Source organism: Bos taurus, chromosome 23, assembly GCF_002263795.3.
Source record: "Bos taurus isolate L1 Dominette 01449 registration number 42190680 breed Hereford chromosome 23, ARS-UCD2.0, whole genome shotgun sequence".
NCBI classification, from domain to species: Eukaryota; Metazoa; Chordata; class Mammalia; order Artiodactyla; family Bovidae; genus Bos; species Bos taurus.
In genome coordinates this window covers 9,611,137-9,637,090 of record NC_037350.1, presented here as the reverse complement: position 1 = coordinate 9,637,090, position 25,954 = coordinate 9,611,137, and the positions used below count along the sequence as shown (strand labels likewise).

The window sequence follows — 25,954 nt, the reverse complement described above, 5'->3', positions numbered from 1 at the left end:
ACACTGGATCAGAGAAGTTTTTATTTGTTTTGTCTGATTCAAAAATCTGTATCAGATGGCATAACTGGAATTAAGGGTAAATACTTAGAAAGTTCAGTTTATTTATTTATTCTTCCAGATTCATCTGCCTTTGAAAGTTCAACAAAGCTTTAGTTTGGTTTTTATCTTTGTGTTTTAATTATTTGTGCTACTTCTTTTCACGTGGACTCCATACTGGTCAAAATCATTTTCAGATCATGAAGGTTATTTGTATCCCTTCAAGTGTTAGAACCAAAACTGAAGAGCAAATTCTTTTATCAACTGAGATTTGTAAAGCTTGCAAATCAATGTATACAAGTTCCCTATTTATTTGAATTTGAGCAAGCCACTGTTTCTAAAGGGGAGGGTTAGAACCAAAAGGAAATGTTTTTTTGAATCACAGAGTTTTCATCTGAAAGTTTAGCTGAACACCAAATGACGAACATTCAGAAGAAAGGCCTTGCCTTTGGATGTGTTGCGTTCGTGCTTTCTGAATGCTTTGTTTTTAGCTGTTTGTGCTCACACAGGCCGTCAATAATTTGAAAGTACGAGGCACACGTCATGGCACCTCATCCCTAAATGCTTCAGTATGTCTCCACTAAGAATGAGGAGATTATTCTATACAGAACCACAATACTATATCACACTCTAGAAAGCTAACATTATACAACAATGGTAAGGTAATATATAGTCTGTTTTTCCAAATTTTCCTCAAAATTTGCTTCTGTAAATTTTTGTTCCTCCTAATCCGATATCTAGCCAAGGATCACACATTGCATTTGGTAGTTGTGTCTCTTTAGTCTTTTTAAACCAGAGCAGGCCCCTTTCCTTTCTTTAAATGTTTTTTCTTTTATAACATTAACATTTTGAGGAGTCTAAGCCAGTTGTCTTGTAGAATGTTCTACACCCTACTTTTGTCTTTTCTTCTTGCTTAGTTTCAGGTTAAACATTTTTGGTAGGAATACCACTTGTATACTTCCTATTACATCACAGCAGGAGGCACAGTGATACACCAGCCTGTGTTAAAGAAGATGCAGAGTTTGGTCACTATGTAGGTTACTTGTGTGATCAGACCACTCCACTGGAAAGCCCTTTTCCTTTTTTTAAGTATAAGTAGTCTGTAGGGTCATGCTTCAAGACCCTCTGACTGTCCTGTTCCCTAATAACCTCTCACTTGATGGTTTTAACTTGTTTATTGATGTGGTTTTCCTAGGGGTTTACTGATGGATGTCAATGTATCTGTAAAGCCCGACCTCCAAAATGTTTAAAAGATCTTTTCTCCCTGTTTTTGAAGCGCTTTCTGCAAATTTCTATGCATGAGAGAAGTGTTTTGTGAGTGGTAGGTTACTGGAATTTGGGTACAAATCTTGTTCATCTAATTTTCCTGTCTTGCCCAGCATCACATACAACAACTAGGTACTTAGTTTTTGTTGTTGTTTGTTTGAGAACACTTTGTTCTGACCTTTCCCTTACCCTGAGCCAAGCATTTGGATCTTTGGTGTCTGGTATAAACTGTACTAGTAAATAAAGCAAAGGGGCTTAGCCCCTGGTTTTTGGTGTTCTCTTTGAAGATTTTTGAGTACAGCAAAGTTTGATTTGTGTCTTTGTTGACATTGAAGTAAGTTTAGGTCAACTGGAAGTGAGTTAAGATACATTTAGTTGTTTAATCATCAGTTTTATCAATAAGACATTTGTCACAAGTATAAAATAGTTCTTTTTGACTGTGTAGGCAAGAGGATCCCACAGTGACTTAGGGAACCTTAACGTCCATTATTAGCCTAATAACGAATAACTGTGGAAGTTACTAAGTCTTGACTTTTCCTGCTCAGCCACTAGAGCTGTTAGGAAATTCATCATGACAGCAGGCAGTGAGATGTTTTTTGTTTGTTGATTAGCTTTTCAGTATTTGCCTTGCATGAAAAGGTGTCTGTCATTTTAGATGATTGATGATAATAAGAGCTAGTATACTTTTAACATAAACATCATATCATTTAATCCAGAAAGTCACTCTGTGAAAGGAGATGTTACTGTTATTCTGATTACACAGGTAGAGATAAAAGGCTTGGAGAAATTAAAAGTAAACAACATCACACAGCTTGTAAGGAGCTCCAAATTCTTTGCCCTTTCTGTCTTATCAGTCTAAAAGGTAGAGGTGTTCTGGAGAATCTAAATAAGGACAAACCATGGCCCTGCTCTTAGGGATCTCTTAAATCTGGGCCTTCTGGTTCAAGATGGCAGACTAGAAGGATGTGTGCTCATCTGCAAGAACACCAAAATCCCAACTAGCTGTTCAACAACCATTTATAGGAGGACGATGTAACTGACCAAAAAAAGATATCCCATGTCCAAAGACAAAGAAGAAGCTGTAGCGTGATGGTAGGATGGGTGCAATCATGATAAAATAAAATCCCATACCTGCCAGGTGGGTGAGCTGGGGATCCAACAAAGGGACTGGGGATCCCCAGGAAATCTGACCCTGAAGGCCAGCAGTATTGGATTACAAGACCTCCACAGGACTGGGGGAAACAGAGACTCCAGTCTTGGAGGGCACAAACAAAATCTTGTGCACACCAAGGTCTAGAAGAAAGGAGCAAGTGGCTCCACAGGAGGCTGAACCAAAACTACCTGCTGGTGTTGGAGGGTGTCCTGTGCAGGCGTGGGTTGGCAGGGCCTTGCCACAGGGACGGGGGCAATGTCCCCCTTGGTGTAAGCCCTTTTGAAGGTCCCTGTTAACTGTACTATAGAGCCCAGGGCTGATTTGTCTCAGGCCAAACAACTGCCAGGGAGGGAGTGCAACCCCACTTATCAGCAGATAGTTGGACTAAAGCTTTACTGAGTAAGGCCATGCTCATCAGAGCAAGACTCAGTTTTTCCCACCACCAGTCCCTCCCATCAGGAAGCTTACACAAGCCTCTTAGCCTCCTCCATCAGAGGTCAGACAGAAGAAGCAAGAAGAACCACAGTCCCACAGCAGCTAAAACAAAAAGCACATTACAGAAAGTTCATTAGAATGAAAAAGCAGAAAGTTATGTCCCAGATGAAGGGACTAGATAAAACCCCAGAAAAACAACTAAATGAAGTGGAGATGGCAACCTTCCAGAAAAGAATTCAGAGTAGTGATAGTGAAGATAATCCAGAATCTTGGGGAAAAAATGGAGAAGATGAAGAAATGTTTTATCAAAGACCTAGAAGAACTAAGCTAGTGGAGGTGATAGAATTCCAGCTGAGCTATTTGAAATCCTAAAAGATGATGCTGTGAAAGTGCTGTACTCAATATGCCAGCAAATTTGGAAAAATCAGCAGTGGCCACAGGACTGGAAAGGGTCAGTTTTTATTCCAATCCCAAAGAAAGACAATGCCAAAGAATTTTCAAACTGCTGCACAATTGTACTTAGCTCACACACTAGCAAAGTAATGCTCAAAATTCTCCAAGCCAGGCTTCAACAGTATGTGAACCGAGAACTTCCACATGTTCAAGCTGGATTTAGAAAAGGCAGAGGAACCAGAGATCAAATTGCCAACATCCATTGGATCATCGAAAAAGCAAGAGAGTTCCAGAAAAACATCTATTTCTGCTTTATTGACTATGCCAAAGCCTTTGACTGTGTGGATCACAACAAACTGTGGAAAATCCTTAAAAGAGATAGGAATACCAGACCACCTGACCTGCCTCCTGAGAAATCTGTATGCAGGTCAAGAAGCAATACTTAGAACTGGACATGGAACAACAGGCTGGTTCCAAATTGGGAAAGGAGTACGTCAAGGCTGTATATTGTCACCCTGCTTATTTGCAGTCATTTCAGTCCAGTCGCTCAGTCATGTCCGACTCTGCGACCCCATGAATCGCAGCATGCCAGGCCTCCCTGTCCATCACCAACTCCCAGAGTTCACCCAGACTCATGTCCATCAAGTCAGTGATGCCATCCAGCCATCTCATCCTCTGTCATCCCCTTCTCCTCCTGCCCCCAATCCCTCCCAGCATCAGTCTTTTCCAATGAGTCAACTCTTTGCATGACGTGGCCAAAGTACTGGAGTTTCAGCTTTAGCATCATTCCTTCCAAAGAAATCCCAGGGCTGATCTCCTTCAGAACGGACTGGTTGGATCTCCTTGCAGTCCAAGGGACTCTCAAGAGTCTTCTCCAACACCACAGTTGAAAAGCATCAATTCTTCGGCGCTCAGCCTTCTTCACAGTCCAATTCTCACATCCATACATGACCACAGGAAAAACCGTAGCCTTGACTAGATGGACCTTTGTTGGCAAAGTAATGTCTCTGCTTTTGAATATGCTATCTAGGTTGGTCATAACTTTCCTTCCAAGGAGTAAGCGTCTTTTAATTTCATGGCTGCAGCCACCATCTGCAGTGATTTTGGAGCCCCCCAAAATAAAGTCTGACACTGTTTCTACTGTTTCCCCATCTATTTCCCATGAAATGATGGGACTTGATAAAGGACAGAAATGGTATGGACCTAAGAGAAGCAGAAGATATTAAGAAGAGATGGCAAGAATACACAGAAGAACTGTACAAAAAAGATCTTCACAACCCAGATAATCACAATGGTGTGATCACTCACCTAGAGCCAGACATCCTGGAATGTGAAGTCAAGTGGGCCTTAAAAAGCATCACTACGAACAAAGCTAGTGGAGGTGATGGAATTCCAGTTGAGCTATTTCAAATCCTGAAAGATGATGCTGTGAAAGTGCTGCACTCAATATGCCAGCAAATTTGGAAAACTCAGCAGTGGCCACAGGACTGGAAAAGGTCAGTTTTCATCCCAATCCCAAAGAAAGGCAATGCCAAAGAATGCTCAAACTACCACACAATTGCACTCATCTCACATGCCAGTAAAGTAATGCTCAAAATTCTCCAAGTCAGGTTTCAGCAATATGTGAACCGTGAACTTCCCTGATGTTCAAGCTGGTTTTAAAAAAGGCAGAGGAACCAGAGATGAAATTGCCAACATCCGCTGGACCATGGTAAAAGCAAGAGAGTTCCAGAAAAACATCTATTTCTGCTTTATTGACTATGCCAAAGCCTTTGACTGTGTGGATCACAATAAACTGTGGAAAATTCTGAAAAAGATGGGAATTCCAGACTACCTGATCTGCCTCTTGAGAAATCTGTATGCAGGTCAGGAAGCAACAGTTAGAACTGGACATGGAACAACAGACTGGTTCCAAATAGGAAAAGGAGTACGTCAAGGCTGTATGTTGTCACCCTGCTTATTTAACTTCTGTGCAGAGTACATCATGAGAAACGCTGGACTGGAAGAAGCACAAGCTAGAATCAAGATTGCCGGGAGAAATCTCAATAACCTCAGATATGCAGATGACACCACCCTTATGGCAGAAAGTGAAGAGGAACTAAAAAGCCTCTTGATGAAAGTGAAAGTGGAGAGTGAAAAAGTTGGCTTAAAGCTCAGCATTCAGAAAATGAAGATCATGGCAGTATGTCATGGAAAATGCTGGTCTGGGTGAAGCATAAGCTGGAATCAAGATTGCTGGGAGAAATATCAGTAACCTCAGATATGCAGATGATACCACTCTTATGGCAGAAAGTGAAGAAGAACTAAAGAGCCTCTTCGTAAAGGTGAAAGAGGAGAGAGAAAAACTGGCTTAAAACTCAGCATCCAAAAAATGAAGATCATGGCATCGAGTCCCATCACTTTGTGGCAAATAGGTGGGAAAACAATGGAAACAGTGACAGACTTATTTTGGGGGGCTCCAAAATCACTGCAGATGGTAATTGCAGTCATGAAATTAAAAGATGCTTGCCCCAAGTTAGAAAAACTATGACCAACCTAGACAACATATTAAAAAATAGAGACATTACTTCACTGACAAAGGCCCTTCTAGTCAAAGCTATGGTTTTTCCGGTAGTCATGTATGGATGTGAGAATTGGACCATAAAGAAAGCTGAGTGCTGAAGACTTCATATTTTTGAACTGTGGTGTTGGAGAAGACTCTTGAGAGTCTCTTGGACTGCAGGGAAATCGAACCAGTCAATCCTAAAGGAAATCAGTCCTGAATATTCATTGGAAGGACTGATGCTGAAGCTCCAATAGTTTGGCCACATGATATGAAGAACTGACTCACTGGAAAAGACCCTGATGCTGGGAAAGATTGAAGGCAGGAGGAGAAGGGATGACAGAGGATGAGATGGTTGAATGGCATCACTGACTCCATGAATATGAGTTTGAATAAGCTCCAGGAGTTGGTGATGGACAGGAAAGCCTGACGTGCTACAGTCCATGGGGTCACAAAGAGGTGAACACAAAAGAGCAACTGAACTGAGAAGAACTAAAGAACAGACAAAAAAATAAATACACTAGAAGGAATCAATAGCAGAATACCTAAGGCAGAAGAAAGGATAAATGGCCTGGAAGACAGAATGGTGGAACCACTGCCGCAGAACAGAATATAGAAAAAAGAATGAAAAGAATTGAAGACAGCCTAAAAGATCTCTGGGACATTAAATGCACCAACATTCACTTTATAGGGGTCCCAGAAAGAGAAGAGAAAGAGAATACCTGAGAAAATATGTGAAGAGATGATAGTTGAAAACTCCTTAACATGGGGAAGGAAATAGCAGTCCAGGAAGTGGAGAGTCCCAGGCAGGATATAAATCCAAGGAGGAACACACGAAGACATAGTAATCAAACTGACAAAAATTAAAGACATAAAATATTAAAAGCAACAAGGGAAAAATGACATATAGGGGAACTCCCATCAGGCTATCAGCTGATTTTTCACCAGAAACTCTGCAAGCCAGAAGGGAATGGCACTTTAAAGTGATGAAAGAGGAAGAACCGACAACCAAGAATACTCTACCCAATAAGACTCTCCTTCAGATTTGATGGAGAAATCAAAAGCTTTCCAGACAATCAAAAGTTAAGAGAATTTAGCACCACCAAACCAGCTTTACAACAAATGCTAAAGGAACTTTTCTAGGCGGGAAACAGAAGGAAGAGACCTGCAGAAAATAAACCCAAAACAGTTAAGAAAATGGTAATGGATCTTACATATTGATAATTACCTTAAATGTAAATGGATTAAATGCACCAGACATAGATTGGCTGGGCAGGTGAGAAAATGTGCATGTATGCAATTCTACTTACCACTTTACTCTGCTTGACCACCCCCCAGATTGTATAATTATTTTATAGTGCCAGGTCAGTCATGTTTCCATTATGGCTTGCAGTTGTAATAATCTTCTATTTTTGGTCTGGCTATTGAGTGTGAAAACTGTTCTTTTTGTTTGTTTGTTTTGATTGTGAAAACTGATAAACATCTTTTACTATTGTGATTGTGCAACTCTTAATACCATTGTATTATGACTGGTCAACAGAAAAACAACAGAACTCTATATCACCAAAACTACCGTTTAATAGAAAAACCTGTAATCACTTTTTAAAATCCAGATGTATATCAGAATTATTGGAATTTTTGAAAAATAAAAATGCCCAGGTATTGCTTTTTTTCTTCAGAGCTCCAGATATGTTTCTAATGAGCAGCCATGTTTGGAAACAACTGAACTACATGATGATCTTTTACTTTTATCTCGTTTGTTCCACTTTTTCTGTTTCATATTCAGTGCTCCCATTTCATTTAGTTTGTTTTCCAGTTTTTCCATCTCTTCTTTTTTGTTTTTTGATGTTCTTTCTTAAGCCTTTATCAACTAGTAGAAAAGTTTGTATACATATATGTAAAAACAATATGTATAGTATATATATTTCAGAAAACTTAGAATTTTTGCCTAACTATAAATTTTATGACATTTTGATTCTACTTGTTTGACTTAGTATGAATAGAATGCTAGATTTCTAATTAAAAAAATAGATATGCAACAACAACAAAGGTTTACTGTATAGCACAGGGAACTATATAGTCAGTTCAGTCGCTCAGTCGTGTCCAGCTCTTTGCCACCCCATGAATTGCAGCACTCCAGGCCTCCCTGTCCATCACCAACTCCCGGAGTTCACTCAAACTCATGTCCATCGAGTCCATGATGCCATCCGCCCTTCTCATCCTCTGTTGTCCCCTTTTCCTCCTGCCCCCAGTGCCTTCCAGCATCAGAGTCTTTTCCAATGAGTCAACTCTTCACATCAGGTGGCCAAAATACTGGAGTTTCAGCTTCAGCATCAGTCCTTCCAATGAACACCCAGGACTGATCTCCTTTAGAATGGACTGGTTGGATCTCCTTGCAATCCAAGGGACTCTCAAGAGTCTTCCCAACACCACAGTTCAAAAGCATCAATTCTCCGGTGCTCAGCTTTCTTCACAGTCCAACTCTCACATCACAGTCCAACTCTCACAGTCCAACTCTTCACAGTCCAACTCTCACCAGTAGAAAAACATGACCATAGCCTTGGCTAGACGGACCTTTGTTGGCAAAGTAATGTCTCTGCTTTTTAATATGCTATCTAGGTTGGTCATAACAGTCAGTGTCTAGTAATAACCTATAATGGAAAATAATTTCAAAAATAATATATGTGTATATGTATAACTGAATCACCTTGTGTACCTGAAACACTGTGTGTCTTCTTATGAATATATTATAGAATGCAAATCAATGGAAGAGCTAAGAAAGTAAAGGGCAGACAACTGCAAAATAGAAGGTTAAAGTTGGTACAATGAAGGTAGCATTTGAGGGAAGGTACAATGAAGGGAAGAATGGGAAAGAAAAAGAATGCCCAAAGTATGGAGATGGGAAAGCACAGGACTTGTTGCAGGAGAAGCCTGGTCTGGTTTGGCTAGAGCGTGAGCCACATGTGAGAAAGTAAAGAAAGTACTGGAGGCTCGACCTGAAACATAGGTTAAGGTCATGTTGTGGAAGGCGTTGAGTGCCATGGTAGAGAAGAACATCATTCTGTAGGAAAATTTGAGCAGGAAATGAAAAATGTGGCTCTACAAAAGAACCAATGATCGTCATGATAAATGTTTACATTTTTCGGTTATGACTTTGCGCTCATCCCTTAACATTTGTTATCTCCTTAATGCCTCATAGTAACTATGAACTATGGACATGGAACTGAGGCTCAGACTGGGGTCTATCATTTTCTAAAGTCTTGTCCTATTTTCCACTGTGATAGATTGCTGTTTCTTTTATCAGATCACCTGATAAGTTCTTAATTCTCTGTCAAGAATATGGTTGTAGGAAAAGGACATTTTCAAGTTCTGAAAGGACTACTTCTCAATGTGTAATCATACTAAGGAATATAATCACTGCCAAGCCTGACTTGTGCTGCTCTCTAATTTGGGACCAGAGCTAGATGGGAAATTGAAGATTTGGATGATGTTTTATTTACATGCCTCATGACGTCAGTACATGCTCATAGCAAACGTTTTTATTTTCCTTTTTGGTGTTTAACCTTATTGGCCCTATGTAAATCTTGGGTCAGGTAAAGCTCTGCTTCTAGGGGCATTTTAAGATACATAATGAAGTGATACATCTCCTAGCTAAAATTTGTTTCTTCTCAGCAGGTTTTCTACTTTTAAAAGACAATGACTACTGATGAAGCTGCCAAGAACAATGGAGAAAGCCCTGCAGCAGCTGTTGCTGAACAGGGAGAGGATATTACCTCCAAAAAAGATAGAGGAGTATTAAAGGTGAGGCCATGACATGTAAGGAAATTTGCTATCTGGAAAGATTGTTAATAAAAATCTTTTTTTGTTTTTGGCTGGAGGTGTAGATGGATTGGGGCTTCCCAAGTGGTGCAGTTGTAAAGAATTTGCCTGACCATGCAGGAGACGGAAGAGACGTGGGTTCCATCTCTGGGTTCGGAAGATCCCCTGGAGGGGGAAATGGCAACCCACTCCAGTATTCTTGCCTAGAGAATCCCATGGACAGAGGAGTCTGGTGGACTACAGTCCATGGGATTGCAAAGAGTCAAACATGACTGAGCAACTGAGCATTGAGATGGATTATGTTTATTGAGGCTTACCAAGTACCAAACGCTACAGCTAAATTCTCATTTGGTCTTTATAACTGCAGGTTTATTTTTAATCCCAGATTACAGATAGTAAAGCTGAGGGCCAGCTATGTAAATTAACTTGCCCCAAATCATATATCTCAGTAAATGCAGGTCTGAGGATTTATGTTATGTCTGACTCCAAAAAGACTGTCTCTCTCTATTCTCACCAGAGTATAAATGGGCAATTATTTTAATATTTAAGTATATTAAAGCTGCTGCTGCTAAGTCACCTCAGTCGTGTCCAACTCTGTGTGACCCCATAGACGGCAGCCCAGCAGGCTGCCCCGTCCCTGGGATTCTCCAGGCAAGAACACTGGAGTGGGTTGCCATTTCCCTCTCCAATGCATGAAAGTGAAAAGTGAAAGTAAAGTCGATCAGTCGTGTCCGACTCTTAGCGACCCCATGGACTGCAGCCTACCAGGCTCCTCTCTCTGTGGGATTTTCCAGGCAAGAGTACTGGAGTGGGGTGCCATTGCCTTCTCCAATATTAAAACTAGTTAATGACAATTTAAAAAAAAACTTTCTTAAAGGAAAAAAAAGTTGACTTGAAAAGTTCAAAAGGATTTGTTTTTTACATAGAGTTCCTGTGTGTAATGAAAACATTTTTTTGAGGTTTAATCAGAGAATGTATCTCACTTTTGAATTAGTGTTCCTCCTTAAAAACACTTTTTTCACTCTGTAACTATGTTTACAAGTGGTTTTTTTTTAAACCTCACAGAGGTCTTTTGAGACAGAGCACATTTGATTCTTCCATTTATATATGGAAGATATATGTGTTGTTATTCCATATAATAGAGAGGTTAAATGGCTTTAGTCATAGTAAGTTCTTTTTTCTCCTACACTGTTGTGATGTATTCAGGTTTTGTAAGGTTAATTTTTTTGCTGAAAAGATTGAACTATTTAAATATTATCAGTAAGCTGAGTTTTAATATAACCTATGTTATCAGTAGCAAATGAGATTTTTTCTTTTAGTTTGTTTTGGCTAATCTTGCTTACGTGAAAGCTTTCTTCACATATTCACAAACATCAATCTCTTCTGAATATACATGTTTTACTATTTGCTTGCTATATGCTAAGCCAAAGTTTGAAGACCTGTAAAATAAAGACTTTAGCATTATAGATGTGTACCATGCTATCTTCATTCAGAGGGCTTTCAACCTTGTAGCTCTGTGAATTCAGTTCAGTTCAGTTCAGTTGCTCAGTCGTGTCCGACTCTTTGCTGCCCCATGAATCGCAGCACGCCAGGCCTCCCTGTCCAACACCAACTCCCAGAGTTCATTCAGACTCACGTCCATCGAGTCAGTGATGCCATCCGCCCATCTCATCCTCTGTCGCCCGCTTCTCCTCCTGCACCCAATCCCTCCCAGCATCAGTCTTTTCCAATGAGTCAACTCTTCGCATGAGGTGGCCAAAGGACTGGAGTTGCGGCTTCAGCATCATTCCTTCCGAAGAAATCCCAGGGCTGATCTTCAGAACGGACTGGTTGGATCTCCTTGCAGTCCAAGGGACTCTCAAGAGTCTTCTCCAACACCACAGTTCAAAACCATCAATTCTTCGGTGCTCAGCTTTCTTCACAGTCCAACTCTCACATCCATACGTGACCACTAGAAAAACCATAGCCTTGACTAGATGGACCTTTGTTGGCACAGTAATGTCTCTGCTTTTCAATATGCTATCTAGGTTGGTCATAACTTTCCTTCCAAGGAAGAAGCGTCTTTTAATTTCATGGCTGCAGTCACCATCTGCTGTGATTTTTGAGCCCCCCCAAAATAAAGTCTGACACTGTTTCCACTGTTTCCCCATCTATTTCCCATGAAATGATGGGACCAGATGCCATGATCTTTGTTTTCTGAATGTTGAGCTTTAAGCCAACTTTTTCACTCTCCACTTTCACTTTCACAAGAGACTTTTTAGTTCTTCTTCACTTTCTGCCATAAGGGTGGTGTCATCTGCATATCTGAGGTTATTAATATTTCTCCTGGCAATCTTGATTCCAGCTTGTGCTTCTTCCAGCCCAGTGTTTCTCATGATGTACTCTGCATAGAAGTTAAATAAGCAGGGTGACAATATACAGCCTTGATGTACTCCTTTTCCTATTTGGAACCAGTGTGTTGTTCCATGTCCAGTTCTAACTCTTGCTTCCTGACCTGCATACAGGTTTCTCAAGAGGCAGGTCATGTGGTCTGGTATTCCCATCTCTTTCAGAATTTTCTACAGTTTATTGTGATCCGTAGAGTCAAAGGCTTTGGCATAGTCAATAAAGCAGAAATAGATGTTTTTCTGGAGCTCTCTTGCTTTTTCGATGATCCAGCAGATGTTGGCAATTTGATCTCTGGTTCCTCTGCCTTTTCTAAAACTGGCTTGAACATCTGGAAGTTCACGGTTCACATATTGCTGAAGCCTGGCTTGGAGAATTTTGAGCATTACTTTACCAGCGTGTGAGATGAGTGCAATTGTGCAGTAGTTTGAGCATTCTTTGGCATTGCCTTTCTTTGGGATCGGAATGAAAACTGACCTTTTCCAGTCCTGTGGCCACTGCTGAGTTTTCCAAATTTGCTGACATATTGACTGCAGCACTTTCACAGCATCATCTTTCAGGATTTGGAATAGCGCCACTGAAATTCTATCACCTCCACTAGCTTTGTTCGTAATGATGCTTTCTAAGGCCCACCTGACTTCACATTCCAGGATGTCTGGCTCTAGGTCAGTGATCACACCATCGTGATTATCTTGGTCATAAAGATCTTTTTTGTACAGTTCTTCTGTGTATTCTTGCCACCTCTTCTTAATATCTTTTGCTTCTGTTAGGTCCATAGCGTTTCTGTCCTTTATTGTGGCCATCTTTGCATGAAGTGTTCCCTTGGTACATTTGGTTCCCTCTAATTTTCTTAAAGAGATCTCTAGTCTTTACTATTCTGTTGTTTTCCTCTATTTCTTTGCATTGATCACTGAGGAAGCCTTTCTTATCTCTTCTTGCTATTCTTTGGAACTCTGCATTCAGATGCTTATGTCTTTGCTTTTCTCCTTTGCTTTTTGGTTCTCTTCTTTTCACAGGTATTTGTAAGGCCTCCCCAGACAGCCATTTTGCTTTTTTGCATTTCTTTTCCATGGGGATGGTCTTGATCCCTGTCTCCTGTACAATGTCACGAACCTCTGTTCATAGTTCATCAGGCACTCTATCAGATCTAGGCCCTTAAATCTATTTCTCACTTCCACTGTATAATCATAAGGGATTTGATTTAGGTCATACCTGAATGGTCTAGTGGTTTTCCCTACTTTCTTCCATTTCAATCTGAATTTGCCTGTAAGAAGTTCATGATCTGAGCCACAGTCAACTCCTGGTCTTGTTTTTGTTGACTGTATAGAGCTTCTCCATCTTTGGCTGAAAAGAATATAATTAGTCTGATTTCGGTGTTGACCATCTGGTGATGTTCATGTGTAGAGTCTTCTCTTGTGTTGTTGGAAGAGGGTGTTTGCTATGACCAGTGCATTTTCTTGGCAAAACTCTATTAGCCTTTGCCCTGCTTCATTCTGTACTCCAAGGCCAAATTTGCCTGTTACTCCGGGTGTTTCTTGACTTCCTACTTTTGCATTCCAGTCCCCTATAATGAAAAGGACATCTTTTTTGGGTGTTAGTTCTAAAAGGTCTTGTAGGTCTTCCTAGAACTGTTCAACTTCAGCTTCTTCAGTGTTACTTGTTGGGGCATAGACTTGGATTACTGTGGTATTGAATGGTTTGCCTTGGAAACGAACAGAGATCATTCTGTCATTTTTGAAATTACATCCAAGTACTGCATTTCGGAGTCTTTTGTTGACCATGATGTGTGAATTACTCATCCCAAACTCCAGAATGCCTCTCAAGACCATGGAAATTCTGCAGGTTGTTATCTTCTGCTCTTTTATCTTTTCAGAGCACTGGTGCAGAGAACAACTTGCCTCAGGCCCTGCTTTGTTCTAGGGAGTAAATCCAATAAGATTTTTAGGCCTGTAAGAAACATTTTGAGATTGTAAACCCTTTAAATCTTACCATCTATCACTGTCTAAAGCCTCAGGTTTCACCATAGGGCTTTTGGTTAAGATTAAATAGGTCTGTGGACTTCCCTAATAGTCCAGTGGTTAAGACACCAGACTACTGCAGGAGCACAGGTTCGATCCCTGGTCAGGGAACTCAGGTCTTGCATGCTGTGCAGCACGGCCAAAAAATCAGTTCAGTTCAGTTGCTCAGTCGTGTCTGACTCTTTGTGACCCCATGGACTGCAGCATGCCAGGCTTCCCTGTCCATCACCAGCATCCGGAGCTTACTCAAACTCATGTCCATCTAGTCAGTGATGCCATGCGGCTGTCTCATCCTCTTTCGTCACCTTCTCTGCCCGCCTTTGATCTTTCCCAGCATCAGGCTTTCTTTTCAGTGAGTCAGTTCTTCGTGTCAGGTGGCCAAAGAGTTGGAGTTTCAGCCTCAGCATCAGTCCTTCCAATGAATATTCTGGACTGATTTCCTTTAGGATTGACTGGTTGGATCTCCTTGCAGTCTGATGGACTCAACAGAGTATTCAGCACCACAGTTCAAAAGCATCAGTTCTTCAGTGCTCAGCTTTCTTTATAGTCCAACTCTCACATCCATACATGACTACTGGAAAAATGATAGCATTGACCATTCTCACCTTTGTCGGCAAAGTAATTTCTCTGCTTTTTTAATATGCTGTCTGTGTATAGACAGCATATTAAAGGAGTAAGTGTCTCTTAATTTCATGTCTACAGTCACCATGTGCAGTGATTTTAGAGCCCCCCAAAAAAGTCTGCACTGTTTCCCCAACTATTTGTCATGAAGTGATGGGATCGGAAACCGTGATCTTAGTTTTCTGAATGTTGAGTTTTAAGCCAACTTTTTCACTCTCCTCTTTTATTTTCATCAAGAGACTCTTTAGTTCTTCTTCGCTTTCTGCCATAAGGGTGGTGTCATCTGCATATCTGAGGTTATTGGTATTTCTCCCAGCAATCTTGATTCCAGCTTGTGCTTCATCCAGCTCAGCATTTTGCATGATGTACTCTGCATATGTTAAATAAGCAGGGTGACAATGTACAACCTTGATGTACTCCTTTCCCAATTTTGAACCAGTCTGTTTTTCCATGTCCAGTTCTAAGTGTTGCTTCTTGACCTGCATACAGATTTCTCAGGAGGCAGGTCAAGTGGTCTGGTATTCCCATCTCTTTTAAGGATTTTCCACAGTTTGTTGTGATTCACACAGTCAAAGGCTTTGGCGTAGTCAATAAAGCAGAAGTAGATGTTTTTCTGGAACTCTCTTGCTTTTTTGACTGATCCAGCAGATGTTGGCAATTTGACCTCTGGTTCTCTGCATTTTCTAAATCCAGCTTGAACATCTGGAAGTTCACAGTTCGCGTACTGCTGAAGCCTAGCTTGGAGAGTTTTGAGCAGTACCTTGCTAGCATGTGAGATGAGTGCAAATTGTGCGGTAGTTTGAGCATTCTTTGGCATTGCCTTTCTTTGGGATTGAAATGAAAACTGACCTTTTCCAGTCCTGTGGCCACTGCTGAGTTTTCCAAATTTGCTGGCATATTGAGTGCAGCACTTTCACAGTGTCATCTTTCAGGATTTGAAAGAGCTCAGCTGGAATTCCATTACCCCCACTAGCTTTGTTCGTAGTGAAGCTTCCTAAGGGCCGCTTGACTTTGCATTCCAGGATGTCTGGCTCTAGGTAAGTGATGACACCATCGTGGTTATCTGGGTCATGAAGATCTTTTTTGTATAGTTCTTCTGTGTATTCTTGCTACCTCTTCTTAATATCTGCTGCTTCTATTAGGTCCATACGATTTCTGTCCTTTATTGTGCCCATCTTTGCATGAAATGCTCCCTTGGTATCTCTAATTTTTTTGAGGAGCTCGCTAGTCTTTCTCATTCTGTTGTTTTCCTGTTTCTTTGCATTGATCACTGAGGAAGACTTTCTTATCTCTCCTTGCTATTCTTTGGAACACTGCATTCAAATTAGTATATCTTTCCTCTTCTCCTTTACCGTTAGCTTCTTTTCTCAACTATTTGTACGGCCTCCTCAGACATCCATTTTGCCTTTTTGCGTTTCTTTTTCTTGGGGTTGGTCTTGATCACTGCCTGTTATCAATGTCATGAACCTCCATCCATAGTTCTTCAGGCACTGTATCAGATCTGATCCCTTTAATCTATTTGTCACTTCCACGGTATAATCATAAGGGATTCTACAAACTAAGATGGTGGAGTAGAAAGACGTGAACTCATCATCTTCTGCTAGAACTCCAAAATTACAACTCGCTACTGAACAACTGTCAACAGGAGAGTATTGAATCCCACCAAAAAAAGATACTCCATGTGCAAGGGCAGAGGGCAAGATGGTAGGAGGGGTGAAATTGTGTTTAAACTTAAACCCCATACCTGTCAGAGACACTCGGAGGTCTCAGACAAGCCTTGTATGCACCAGGACCCAGAGACCCCACAGAGACTGAGCCAGAACTGTGTTTGAGTGTCTCCTGTGGAGGTATGGGTCAGCAGTGGACTGGGGCAGGGGCTCTAAGTGCAGTAGACTTGGGAATGGCATAAGCCCTCTTGGAGGAGGTCACCATTAATCCCACCGTAGAGCTGCCAGAACTTACACAGGACTGGGGAAACAGACTCCTGGGGGGCACAAACAAGACCTTGTGCACACCAGGACCCAGGAGAAAGGAGCAGTGACCCCACAAGAGAGTGACCCAGAGTTGCCTGTGAGTGTCCAGGAGTCTCTGATGGAGGCGTGGGTCGGTGGTAGCCTACTGCAGGGTTTAGGGCACTGACTGCAGCAGTGCGTGGACCTTTCGAAGGAGGTCACCATTATCTTCATTACCTCCTCCATAGTTTGGCCTCAAATCAAACAACAGGGAAGGAACACAGCCCTCATCAACAGAAAATTGGATTGAAGATTTACTGAGCATGGCCCTGTCCATCAGAAGAAGACCCAGTTTCACCCTCAGCCTGTCTCTCCCGTCAGGAAGCTTCCATAAGCTGCTTTTCCTTCTCCATCAGAGGGCTGACAGACTGAAAACCACAATCACAGAAAACTAACCAATCTGATCACATGGACCACACCCTTGTCTAACTCGGTGAAGCCATGAGCCATGCCATGGAGGGCAACCCAGGACGGATGGGTCTTGGTGGAGAGTTCTGACAAAAGATGGTCCACTGGAGAAGAGAATGGCAAACCACTTCAGTATTCTTGCCTTGAGAACCATATGAACAGTATGAAAAGGCAAAAAGAAAGGACACTGAAAGATGAACTCCCCAGGTCAGTAGGTGCCCAATATGCTACTGCAGATCAGTGGAGAAATAACTCCAGAAAGAATGAAGAGACGGAGCTAAAGCGAAAACAGTACCCAGTTGTGGATGTGACCTGTGATGGAAGTAAAGTCCAATGCTGTAAAGAGCAATATGCTTAGGAACCTGGAATGTTAGGTCCCTGAATCAAGGCAAATTGGAAGTGGTCAAACAGGAGATGGCAAGAGTGAACATTGGACATTTTAGCGATTGGCAAACTACAATGAACTAGAATGGGTGAATTTAACTCAGATGACCATTATATCTACTACTGTGGGCAAGAATCCCTTAAAGAAATGGAATAGCCCTGATAGTCAACAAAAGAGTCCAAAATTCAGTACTTGGATGCAATCTCAAAAACAACAGCATGATCTCTGTCCATTTCCAAGGCAAACCATTCAATATCACAGTAATCCAAGTCTGTGCCCTGACCAGTAATGCTGAAGAAGCTGAAGTTGAACGGTTCTATGAAGACCTACAAGACCTTCTAGAACTAATACCCCAAAAAGATGTCCTTTTCATTATAGGGGACTGGAATGCAAAAGTAGAAAGTCAAGAAACGCCTGGAGTAACAGGCAAATTTGGCCTTGGAGTACAAAACAAAGCACGTCAAAGGCTAACAGAGTTTTGCCAGGAGAATGCACTGGTCATAGCAAACACCCTCTTCCAACAACACAAGAGAAGACTCTACACATGGACATCACCAGATGGTCAGTACCGAAATCAGATTGATTATATTCTTTGCAACCAAAGATGGAGAAGCTCTGTACAGTCAGCAAAAACAAAATTGGGAGCTGACTGTGGCTCAGATCATGAACTCCTTATTGCCAAATTCAGACTTAAATTGAAGAAAGTGGGGAGAACCACTAGACCATTCAGGTATGACCTAAATCAAATCCCTTACGATTATACAGTGGCCAAAAAACAGAGAAGAAAAAAAGAAGATTCAGATCAGATCAGTCGCTCAGTCGTGTCCGACTCTTTGCGACCCCATGAATCGCAGCACGCCAGGCCTCCCTGTCCATCACCAACTCCCGGAGTTCACTCAGACTCACAGCCATCGAGTCACTGATGCCATCCAGCCATCTCATCCTCTGTCGTCCCCTTCTCCTCCTGCCCCCAATCCCTCCCAGCATCAGAGTCTTTTCCAATGAGTCAACTCTTCGCATGAGGTGGCCAAAAGACTGGAGTTTCAGCTTTAGCATCATTCCTTCCAAAGAACACCCAGGGCTGATCTTCTTCAGAATGGCCTGGTTGGATCTCCTTGCAGTCCAAGGGACTCTCAAGAGTCTTCTCCAACACCACAGTTCAAAAGCATCAGTTCTTCAGCGCTCAGCTTTCTTCACAGTCCAACTCTCACATCCATACATGACCACTGGAAAAACCATAGCCTTGACTAGACGGACCTTTGTTGGCTAAGTAATGTCTCTGCTTTTGAATATGCTATCTAGGTTGGTCATAACTTTCCTTCCAAGGAGTAAGTGCCTTTTAATTTCATGGCTGCAGTCACCATCTGCAGTGATTTTGGAGCCCCCAAAAATAAAGTCTGACACTGTTTCCACTGCTTCCCCATCTATTTCCCATGAAGTGATGGGACCGGATGCCATGATCTTTGTTTTCTGAATGTTGAGCTTTAAGCCAACTTTTTCACTCTCCACTTTCACTTTCATCAAGAGGCTTTTGAGTTCCTCTTCACTTTCTGCCATAAGGGTGGTGTCATCTGCATATCTGAGGTTATTGAGATTTCTCCCGGCAATCTTGATTCCGGCTTGTGTTTCTTCCAGCCCAGTGTTTCTCATGATGTACCCTGCATATAAGTTAAATAAGCAGGGTGACAATATACAGCCTTGACGTAATCCCTTTTCCTATTTGAAACCAGTGTATTGTTCCATGTCCAGTTCTAAGTCTTGCTTCCTGACCTGCATACAAATTTCTCAAGAGGCAGATCAGGTGTTCTGGTATTCCCATCTCTTTCAGAATTTTCCACAGTTTATTGTGATCCACACAGTCAAAGGCTTTAGCATAGGCAATAAAGCAGAAATAGATGTTTTTCTGGAACTCTCTTGCTTTTCCCAAGAAGATTAAATAGGTCTATTAACTGCCATGACCTAGGGCAATTTAGTAACATATCTGTGAGAAGTTTCCTCATTTGTAAAATTTGAATAATAATACTGCCTATCTCATAGAATTAAGATTATATAAAGCATTTAATACAGTGCCATGTTTGTAATTGTCTCTTATTAACATATATATATATATATATTTTTTTTTTTTTTTTTTAAGACCAATGCAGATCTTGGAAGTCAGTCAGAAACTAGCCCAGTAATATAAAATTTCTTTATGGAGCTTACATTTTTAAACTGAATTGAGATTAGGTTGTTTTCTTAAGACAACTCCAGATTTAGGCACTAAACTCAGCTTGTTGGGGAAACCTGAAGTAATACCACAGTATTACTGTGCATGTGAACAGCGTTGACTCCCTGGGTGCCCTTCACTCCATCAGCCCAGTTACTTGGTTATAGTCCTAGAAATGCAGATGCCCTCCAAGGGCAGCCGAGGCTCCCCAGTACCACATGCAGTTCATGAACATGAGCTCTTTCAGAATATTGTGAGGTTTCTCTTAGATTAACATTTTTGGAAACATTTTTTCCTCTTGAGCCCTAGAAGGGCAGTAATGGTTCTCCTGTTTTTTTTTTTTAAATTAGCTTTTTAGTTTTTAAATTATAACTATTTTTTCCCAGCTGTATTGAGATGAAATATAACATTATGTAAGTTTAAGGTGTATAATGTGATGATTTGATACATTTAAATGTTTCGAAATGACTACCACAAAAGGTTTAGTTCACCCCTTCATCACCTCAGATAATTATCATTTCTTTTTTGTGGTGAGAACATTTAAGATCTATTCTCTTAGCAGTTCTCAAGTATATAATACACTGTTGTTAATTACAGTCACCATTCTGTACATTAGATCTTGAGAATTTAATTCATGTTATGACTTGGAAGTTTGTACCCTTTGACCACCATCTCCTCATGGCAACCTTTTCCTCTGGCAACCATCATTCTGCTCTTTGTTTCTGTGAATTTAGCTTTTTTAGATTTCACATACATGTGGTATCACACCATTTATGTGTTTCTCTGACTTACTTCACTTAGCATAATGTCCTCAAAGTACATCCATGTTGTCACAAATGGTATGGTTTCCTTCTTTCTTGTGAGTGAACAATATTCTGTTATACATATCTATGGGTTTCCCTGGTGGCTCAGAAGGTAAAGCATCTGCCTGCAATGCAGGAGATCCAGGATTGATCCCTGTGTTGGGAAGATCCCCTGGAGAAGCTAACCAGCTAACCTGCCTCAGAATTTTGGCCTGGGAAACCCATGGACAGAGGAGCCTGGAGGGCTACAGTCTGTGGGGTCAGACACAACTGAGCAACTAACACTACACAGTACATATATATACCACATCCCTATTCAGTATTTCTTTGAGATAATAATTTCATTTCCTTTGGATTTATACCCAGAAGTGGAATTGTTGGACCATATGGTAGTTCTAGTTTTAATTTTTTGAGGAAAGTTCATACCATTCTCCGTAGTGGCTGTCCCAGTTTACATCCCTATCAGTAGTGCACAAGGGTTTCCTTTTCTCCAAATCCTTATTAACAGTTGTTATTTGTTGATTTTTTTTTGTAATAACCATGAGTTCCGTATATATTTTGGATATCAAATATATGGTTTGTGGATATTTTCTACCACCCCATAGGTTGCCTTTTCATTTTGGTGATTGTTTCTTTTGCTGTGCAGAACCTTTTTAGTTTGATATTCTACCTATTTATTTTTGTTGCTTGTGCTTTTGGTGTCATATCCAAAAAAATTGCTGCCAGGATTAATGTCAAGGAGGTTTTCCCCTTGTTTTCCTTCACATGTTTTGTATAGTTTCAAATCTTATGTTTTAAGTCTGTTGTTGATTTTGAGTTAGGTTTTGTGAGTGGTGTAAGATAGGGGTCCAGTTTTATTCTTCATGGGGTTATCCAGTTTTCCTTGGCACTTTTTATTGAAGAGATTATCTCTTCCTCATTGAGTATTCTTGGCTCCCTTGTCAAATAGGAGTTAACTGTGTATGCTGAGGTTTATTTTTGGGTTCTTGATTCTGTTCCATTGGTCCATGTGTCTGTTTTTATTACTGTAGCTTTGTAATATAGTTTGAAATCAGGAAATATGATGCCTCCAGCTTTTTTCTTGGGATTGCTTTGGCTATTTTGGGCCTTTCATGGGCCTGTTCTTCTATTTCTGTGAAAAATACCATGGGAAAGTTGATATGGCTTGCATTGAGTCTGTAGTTGTCTTTCAGTGGTATGGACATTTTAGCGTTTTTAATTCTCCTCATTCATGAACATAGGCTGCCTTTTCCATTTATGTGTGTCTTCTTCAGTTCCTTCCATTAGAATCATGCAGTTTTCAGTGTACAAATCTTCTACCTTCTTGATTAACTTTATTCCTAACTGTTTGATAGTTTTTGATGCTATTTGAATGAGAGTTTTATTGAGGTAGAATTTAACAGTTTATTAGTTTCAGGTGTGCAACATGATGATTTGACATTGGTATATATTATGAAATGGTCACCACAGTAACTCTAGTTAATATTTGTCACCACACATAGTTTAAAAAATTTTTTTGTGATGAGAACTTTTTAGATCTATTTTCTTAGCAGCTTTCAAGTAGGCATTACAATATTATTAACTGTCACACCCTGCTGTACGTTACATACATGGCTTACTTATTTTGTATCTTTCGACTCCCTTTACCCATTTCTCCCACCCTCCCCTCAAACTCTGACCTCTGGCAACCACCAGTCTGTTTCTGCTCTGTATATGTGTAAATTTGGTTGTTGTTTTTTTTTTTCTTTTTGGATTCCATATGTAAGTGAGGTCATACGGTATTTGTTTTTCTGTGTCTGACCTATCTCACTTAGCATAATGTCCTCAAGGTCCATCCATATTACAAACGGCAAGATTTAATTATTTTTTATGACAGAATAATAATCCATTGTGTGTGTATACAAACATATATATATATATATTTAATATTTATTTATTTGGCTGTGCTGAGACTTAGTTGTGGCATGCGAGATCTTGTTCTCTGACCAGGGATTGAACCCCTTTTCCCTGCTTTGGGAGCATGTAGTCTTAGCCACTGGACCACCAGGGAAGTCACCATATATATGTATATATATTTTTTTCTTTATGCATTCATTTATCAGTGAACATAGGCAGTTTTCATATCTTGGCTAATGTAATGAACATGCAGTGAACATGGGGTTGCATATATCTTTTTTCAGTTCATATTTTCATTTCTTTTGGATAAATACCCACAAGTGGAATTGTTGGATCACGTGGTAGTTCTACTTTTAGTATTTTGAGGAACCTCCATACTGCTTTTCATGACAGCAGTACCAGTGTATATTCCCACCAACAATGCACAAGGTTCCCTTTTCTCCACATCCTTACCGATACTTGTTATTTCTGTCTTTTTGATAATTGCCATTCTGATTCATTTGCATTTCTGGGATTATTTTCTCTACAGTATTTCCTTTTCAGATATTTTGTTGTGTGTAGAAACACAACATATTTCTGTATATTGAATTTGTAATCCTGCAGCTTTACTGAATTGATTAAGTTCAGCTTTTTATGAAGTTGCAATTTTTTTTTTTCCATTTAGAATGTCTGGGCTTTTGAACCAAGAAAGTTGTAGAATCTTAGTTCACAGTGTTTATGTGAGGATATGAGGGTGGAGCAAGGAGGTTATATCTCAAGAAAGAATTCAGGAACAGATCATTCTTTCGATAAAAATTCAGACCCTTCCCCACAAAAGATGTTTAGTTACCATCCTCTGTTATCTAGCAAAAATGATTAATTTGGCATAAGTGATTGACAGAATAAATTATACACCACATGCCTGAATTTGATTTTCTTTTCCCAGAACTTGACCAACTCTATTAGTGTCTTGCTCTGCCAAGAACAAAATAAATATACTGGATTTTATGATAGTTAAATATTTTTCAACTTGGAACTTTCTGACATTTCCTTTACTAGAACACAAGTTATTCAGTATCATATCAAACTTTTTTTTTTTTTACACATTGCATATTCTTCAGATAGTAAGAAGTATAACCTGTTATATCAGAAAATTGGGCTTTTTGAAATAAAACCAAACTAATGGAATCTAGTCAGAAGCTAATGTTTTTAGCAAAGGAGAGAAGTAAAAATCTTACCTTTGAAACTTTGCTTCAGACTTACTTTTGAATGTTTTTGAAAGTCCACTAATGTTTTTGGTCTAATTCAGTTTGTACATGAACTAGCTCTGTGTTTTCAGAGATTTTAGTGTCAAAACATGGGGCATTAAAGCAATAAAACAAGCTCTATTGGTTTATTATTTTGAGAGAATAGTGTGGTTAACAGTAGTATTAAATATTTAGTGGTATAGGACAGTTTTCTAACAGTGAAGGTTATTGCAAGAACTGGGAGGTAGGCCTTTAGAAAGGACAGACAGTTGTTTACAAATCTGCCTGAGTGATGTGGCATGGACTGAGTGACATTTTTATTCTCCGATTAAGAGAAAAATGTTTAACCTCCTTTTTTCTTGACATTTGTCTTTCCTAGATTGTCAAGAGAGTGGGAAATAGTGAGGAAACACCAATGATTGGAGACAAAGTTTATGTCCATTACAAAGGGAAATTGTCAACTGGAAAGAAATTTGATTCCAGTCATGATAGAAATGAACCATTTGTCTTTAGTCTTGGCAAAGGTAAGAGGGTTGTTTGTTTGTTTGTTTGAGTTGTGTTTTGCTTAGATTTATTGCTATTTATATTATGTGGAAGCTAGTGGATCTTATCCTTGCCAAAAGTGAAAATATTTTGGAGCAGTAGTTATCAAAGTGTGGTCCATGGATCCCTGTGGTGTCCCTGAGATTCTTTTGGGGGTCCATAGTGTCAAAATTGTTTTCATTATAATACTAAGATGTTACTTACTATTTTTTACTGTGTTGACATTTGCACTGATGGTACTAAGCTGCAGTGGTGAAAAACTGCTGGAGCCTTAGCGCAGATCTAGGCAGTGACATCAGATCATACCAGTAGCAGTGTGTTCTTCCTGTCCTCACTTACTGCTTAAATAAGAAAGACAAAGGAAAGCAGGTTTCACTTAAGAATGTCCTTGATGCAGTGTAAAAAAATACTCATTTTGTTAAATCCTAATCGTTGAGTTTCACATTGTTTTGGTATTTTGAGACAGATGGGAAAGCACATGTAAAACACTACGCCAGCCCCCCGCCGCCCCCCCCCGCCCCCCCACACACAGAGGTTATCTCAAGGGGAAGCACTTGTGCACTTTGGTTGAGAACTGAACTGGCTGGATTGTTTCTGTGAAGCATCATTTTTATTTGAAAGGGCAAGCTGTGATTATTCAGACTTGGCTATTCTGTATTTGGAAGATAATTTCTTGCAGATTAATGCAATGAGCCTGTCACTTCCAGGACAACAAGTGACAGTGTTTCTACCATTGAGTTTTCAGGTGAAAAGTGCAGTATGGGGAAATTTGTATCTGCTACTCAGAGCTGGACAGCTTCCCAGAACGTAAAAGATTTCTGATGAGATCAATGAGTATAAATGAATGTGTTTTAAGATAGTATACAGTGAAATGTGTTAACATTTGGAAGATTGTGTGACTCAGTGAACAGTATTTTCCCAGGGACCAATGCAGGATGTTACGAAATCACTCATGAGTAAAAGGTCCATTGGATGGATTTTAATGTAACATCATATGAAAAATTCATTGATATGATCTCAGATTCTACATTGCAACTGACCCTTATGAAACTAATACCTGTCCAATTTTGATGTAGTATCAGATGATTGTATTCATGATTATCCGAAAAGGCTGTTAAAAAACTCCTATCTTTTCTATTATCTTTGTGGGTTTGGATTTTTTCCATATACTTCAACCAAAACTTGTAGTTGCAACAGATGAATCTAAAAGTAGATATGAGAATCAGATTGTCTTTTATTTTCAGACACATTTTACATTTGTAACAATTATAAAACAACACCACTCTTCTATTTTTTTTTGTTTTGTTTTGGGGAAATATAATTATTTTCCATAAAAATAATTTATGCTAACATATGAAGCTATTGTTACTTTAAAGGAACTGGTAAAAATGTATTAAGGTCCTAAGAAAAAAAGTTGAGAACCACTGTTTGAAAATCTTAAATGTGATATTTTTACTAATTTCTTTATAAATACTTTTAAATGTCTTCAGTTAGTTTAGTATTCTTTTTTTTTTTTTCACTCTTGGAAAAAGCATACCCCATACAAATTGAACTTCGTGGACTGTGTGACTTGTTGGAAGTGAATGGCTGAATTACAAAGTCCTTTTAGTTTGTCAGTCACAGATAGAGCAGATTTTAGTTTGTTCCCAGGCCAAGTGTAGGAGAAAGGAGGCAACCCCCCCACCCCATTTACCACCATGCCTCAGTGTTGAATAATTTCATTCTTTTTTCCGACTCTACACGTTAGTTGAGTTGCTAGCTAAGCAAAGATCTGGGAAAGGAAAAAGCAAGAAGCTAAGGAGTTAAA

The 25,954-nt window shown here is 39.9% G+C and overlaps 1 protein-coding gene across 5 annotated transcripts in view; it reads left to right on the top strand.

Annotated features, from left to right (window-relative positions):
• Positions 1–25,954, top strand: part of FKBP5 (FKBP prolyl isomerase 5) — a 122,213-nt gene that overhangs the window by 40,741 nt on the left and 55,518 nt on the right. For 3 of the 5 annotated variants that reach the window (XM_005223348.5, XM_024983659.2, XM_059880395.1), the window contains 2 exons: positions 9,501–9,626; positions 23,984–24,128. In XM_005223348.5, coding sequence (XP_005223405.1) covers positions 9,522–9,626; positions 23,984–24,128 — 250 coding nt within the window. In that variant the 5' untranslated portion in view covers positions 9,501–9,521. Of the gene's footprint in view, positions 1–9,497; positions 9,627–23,983; positions 24,129–25,954 lie in introns of all 5 variants that reach the window. The other 2 variants (XM_005223349.5, NM_001192862.1) reach the window with 1 other exon arrangement.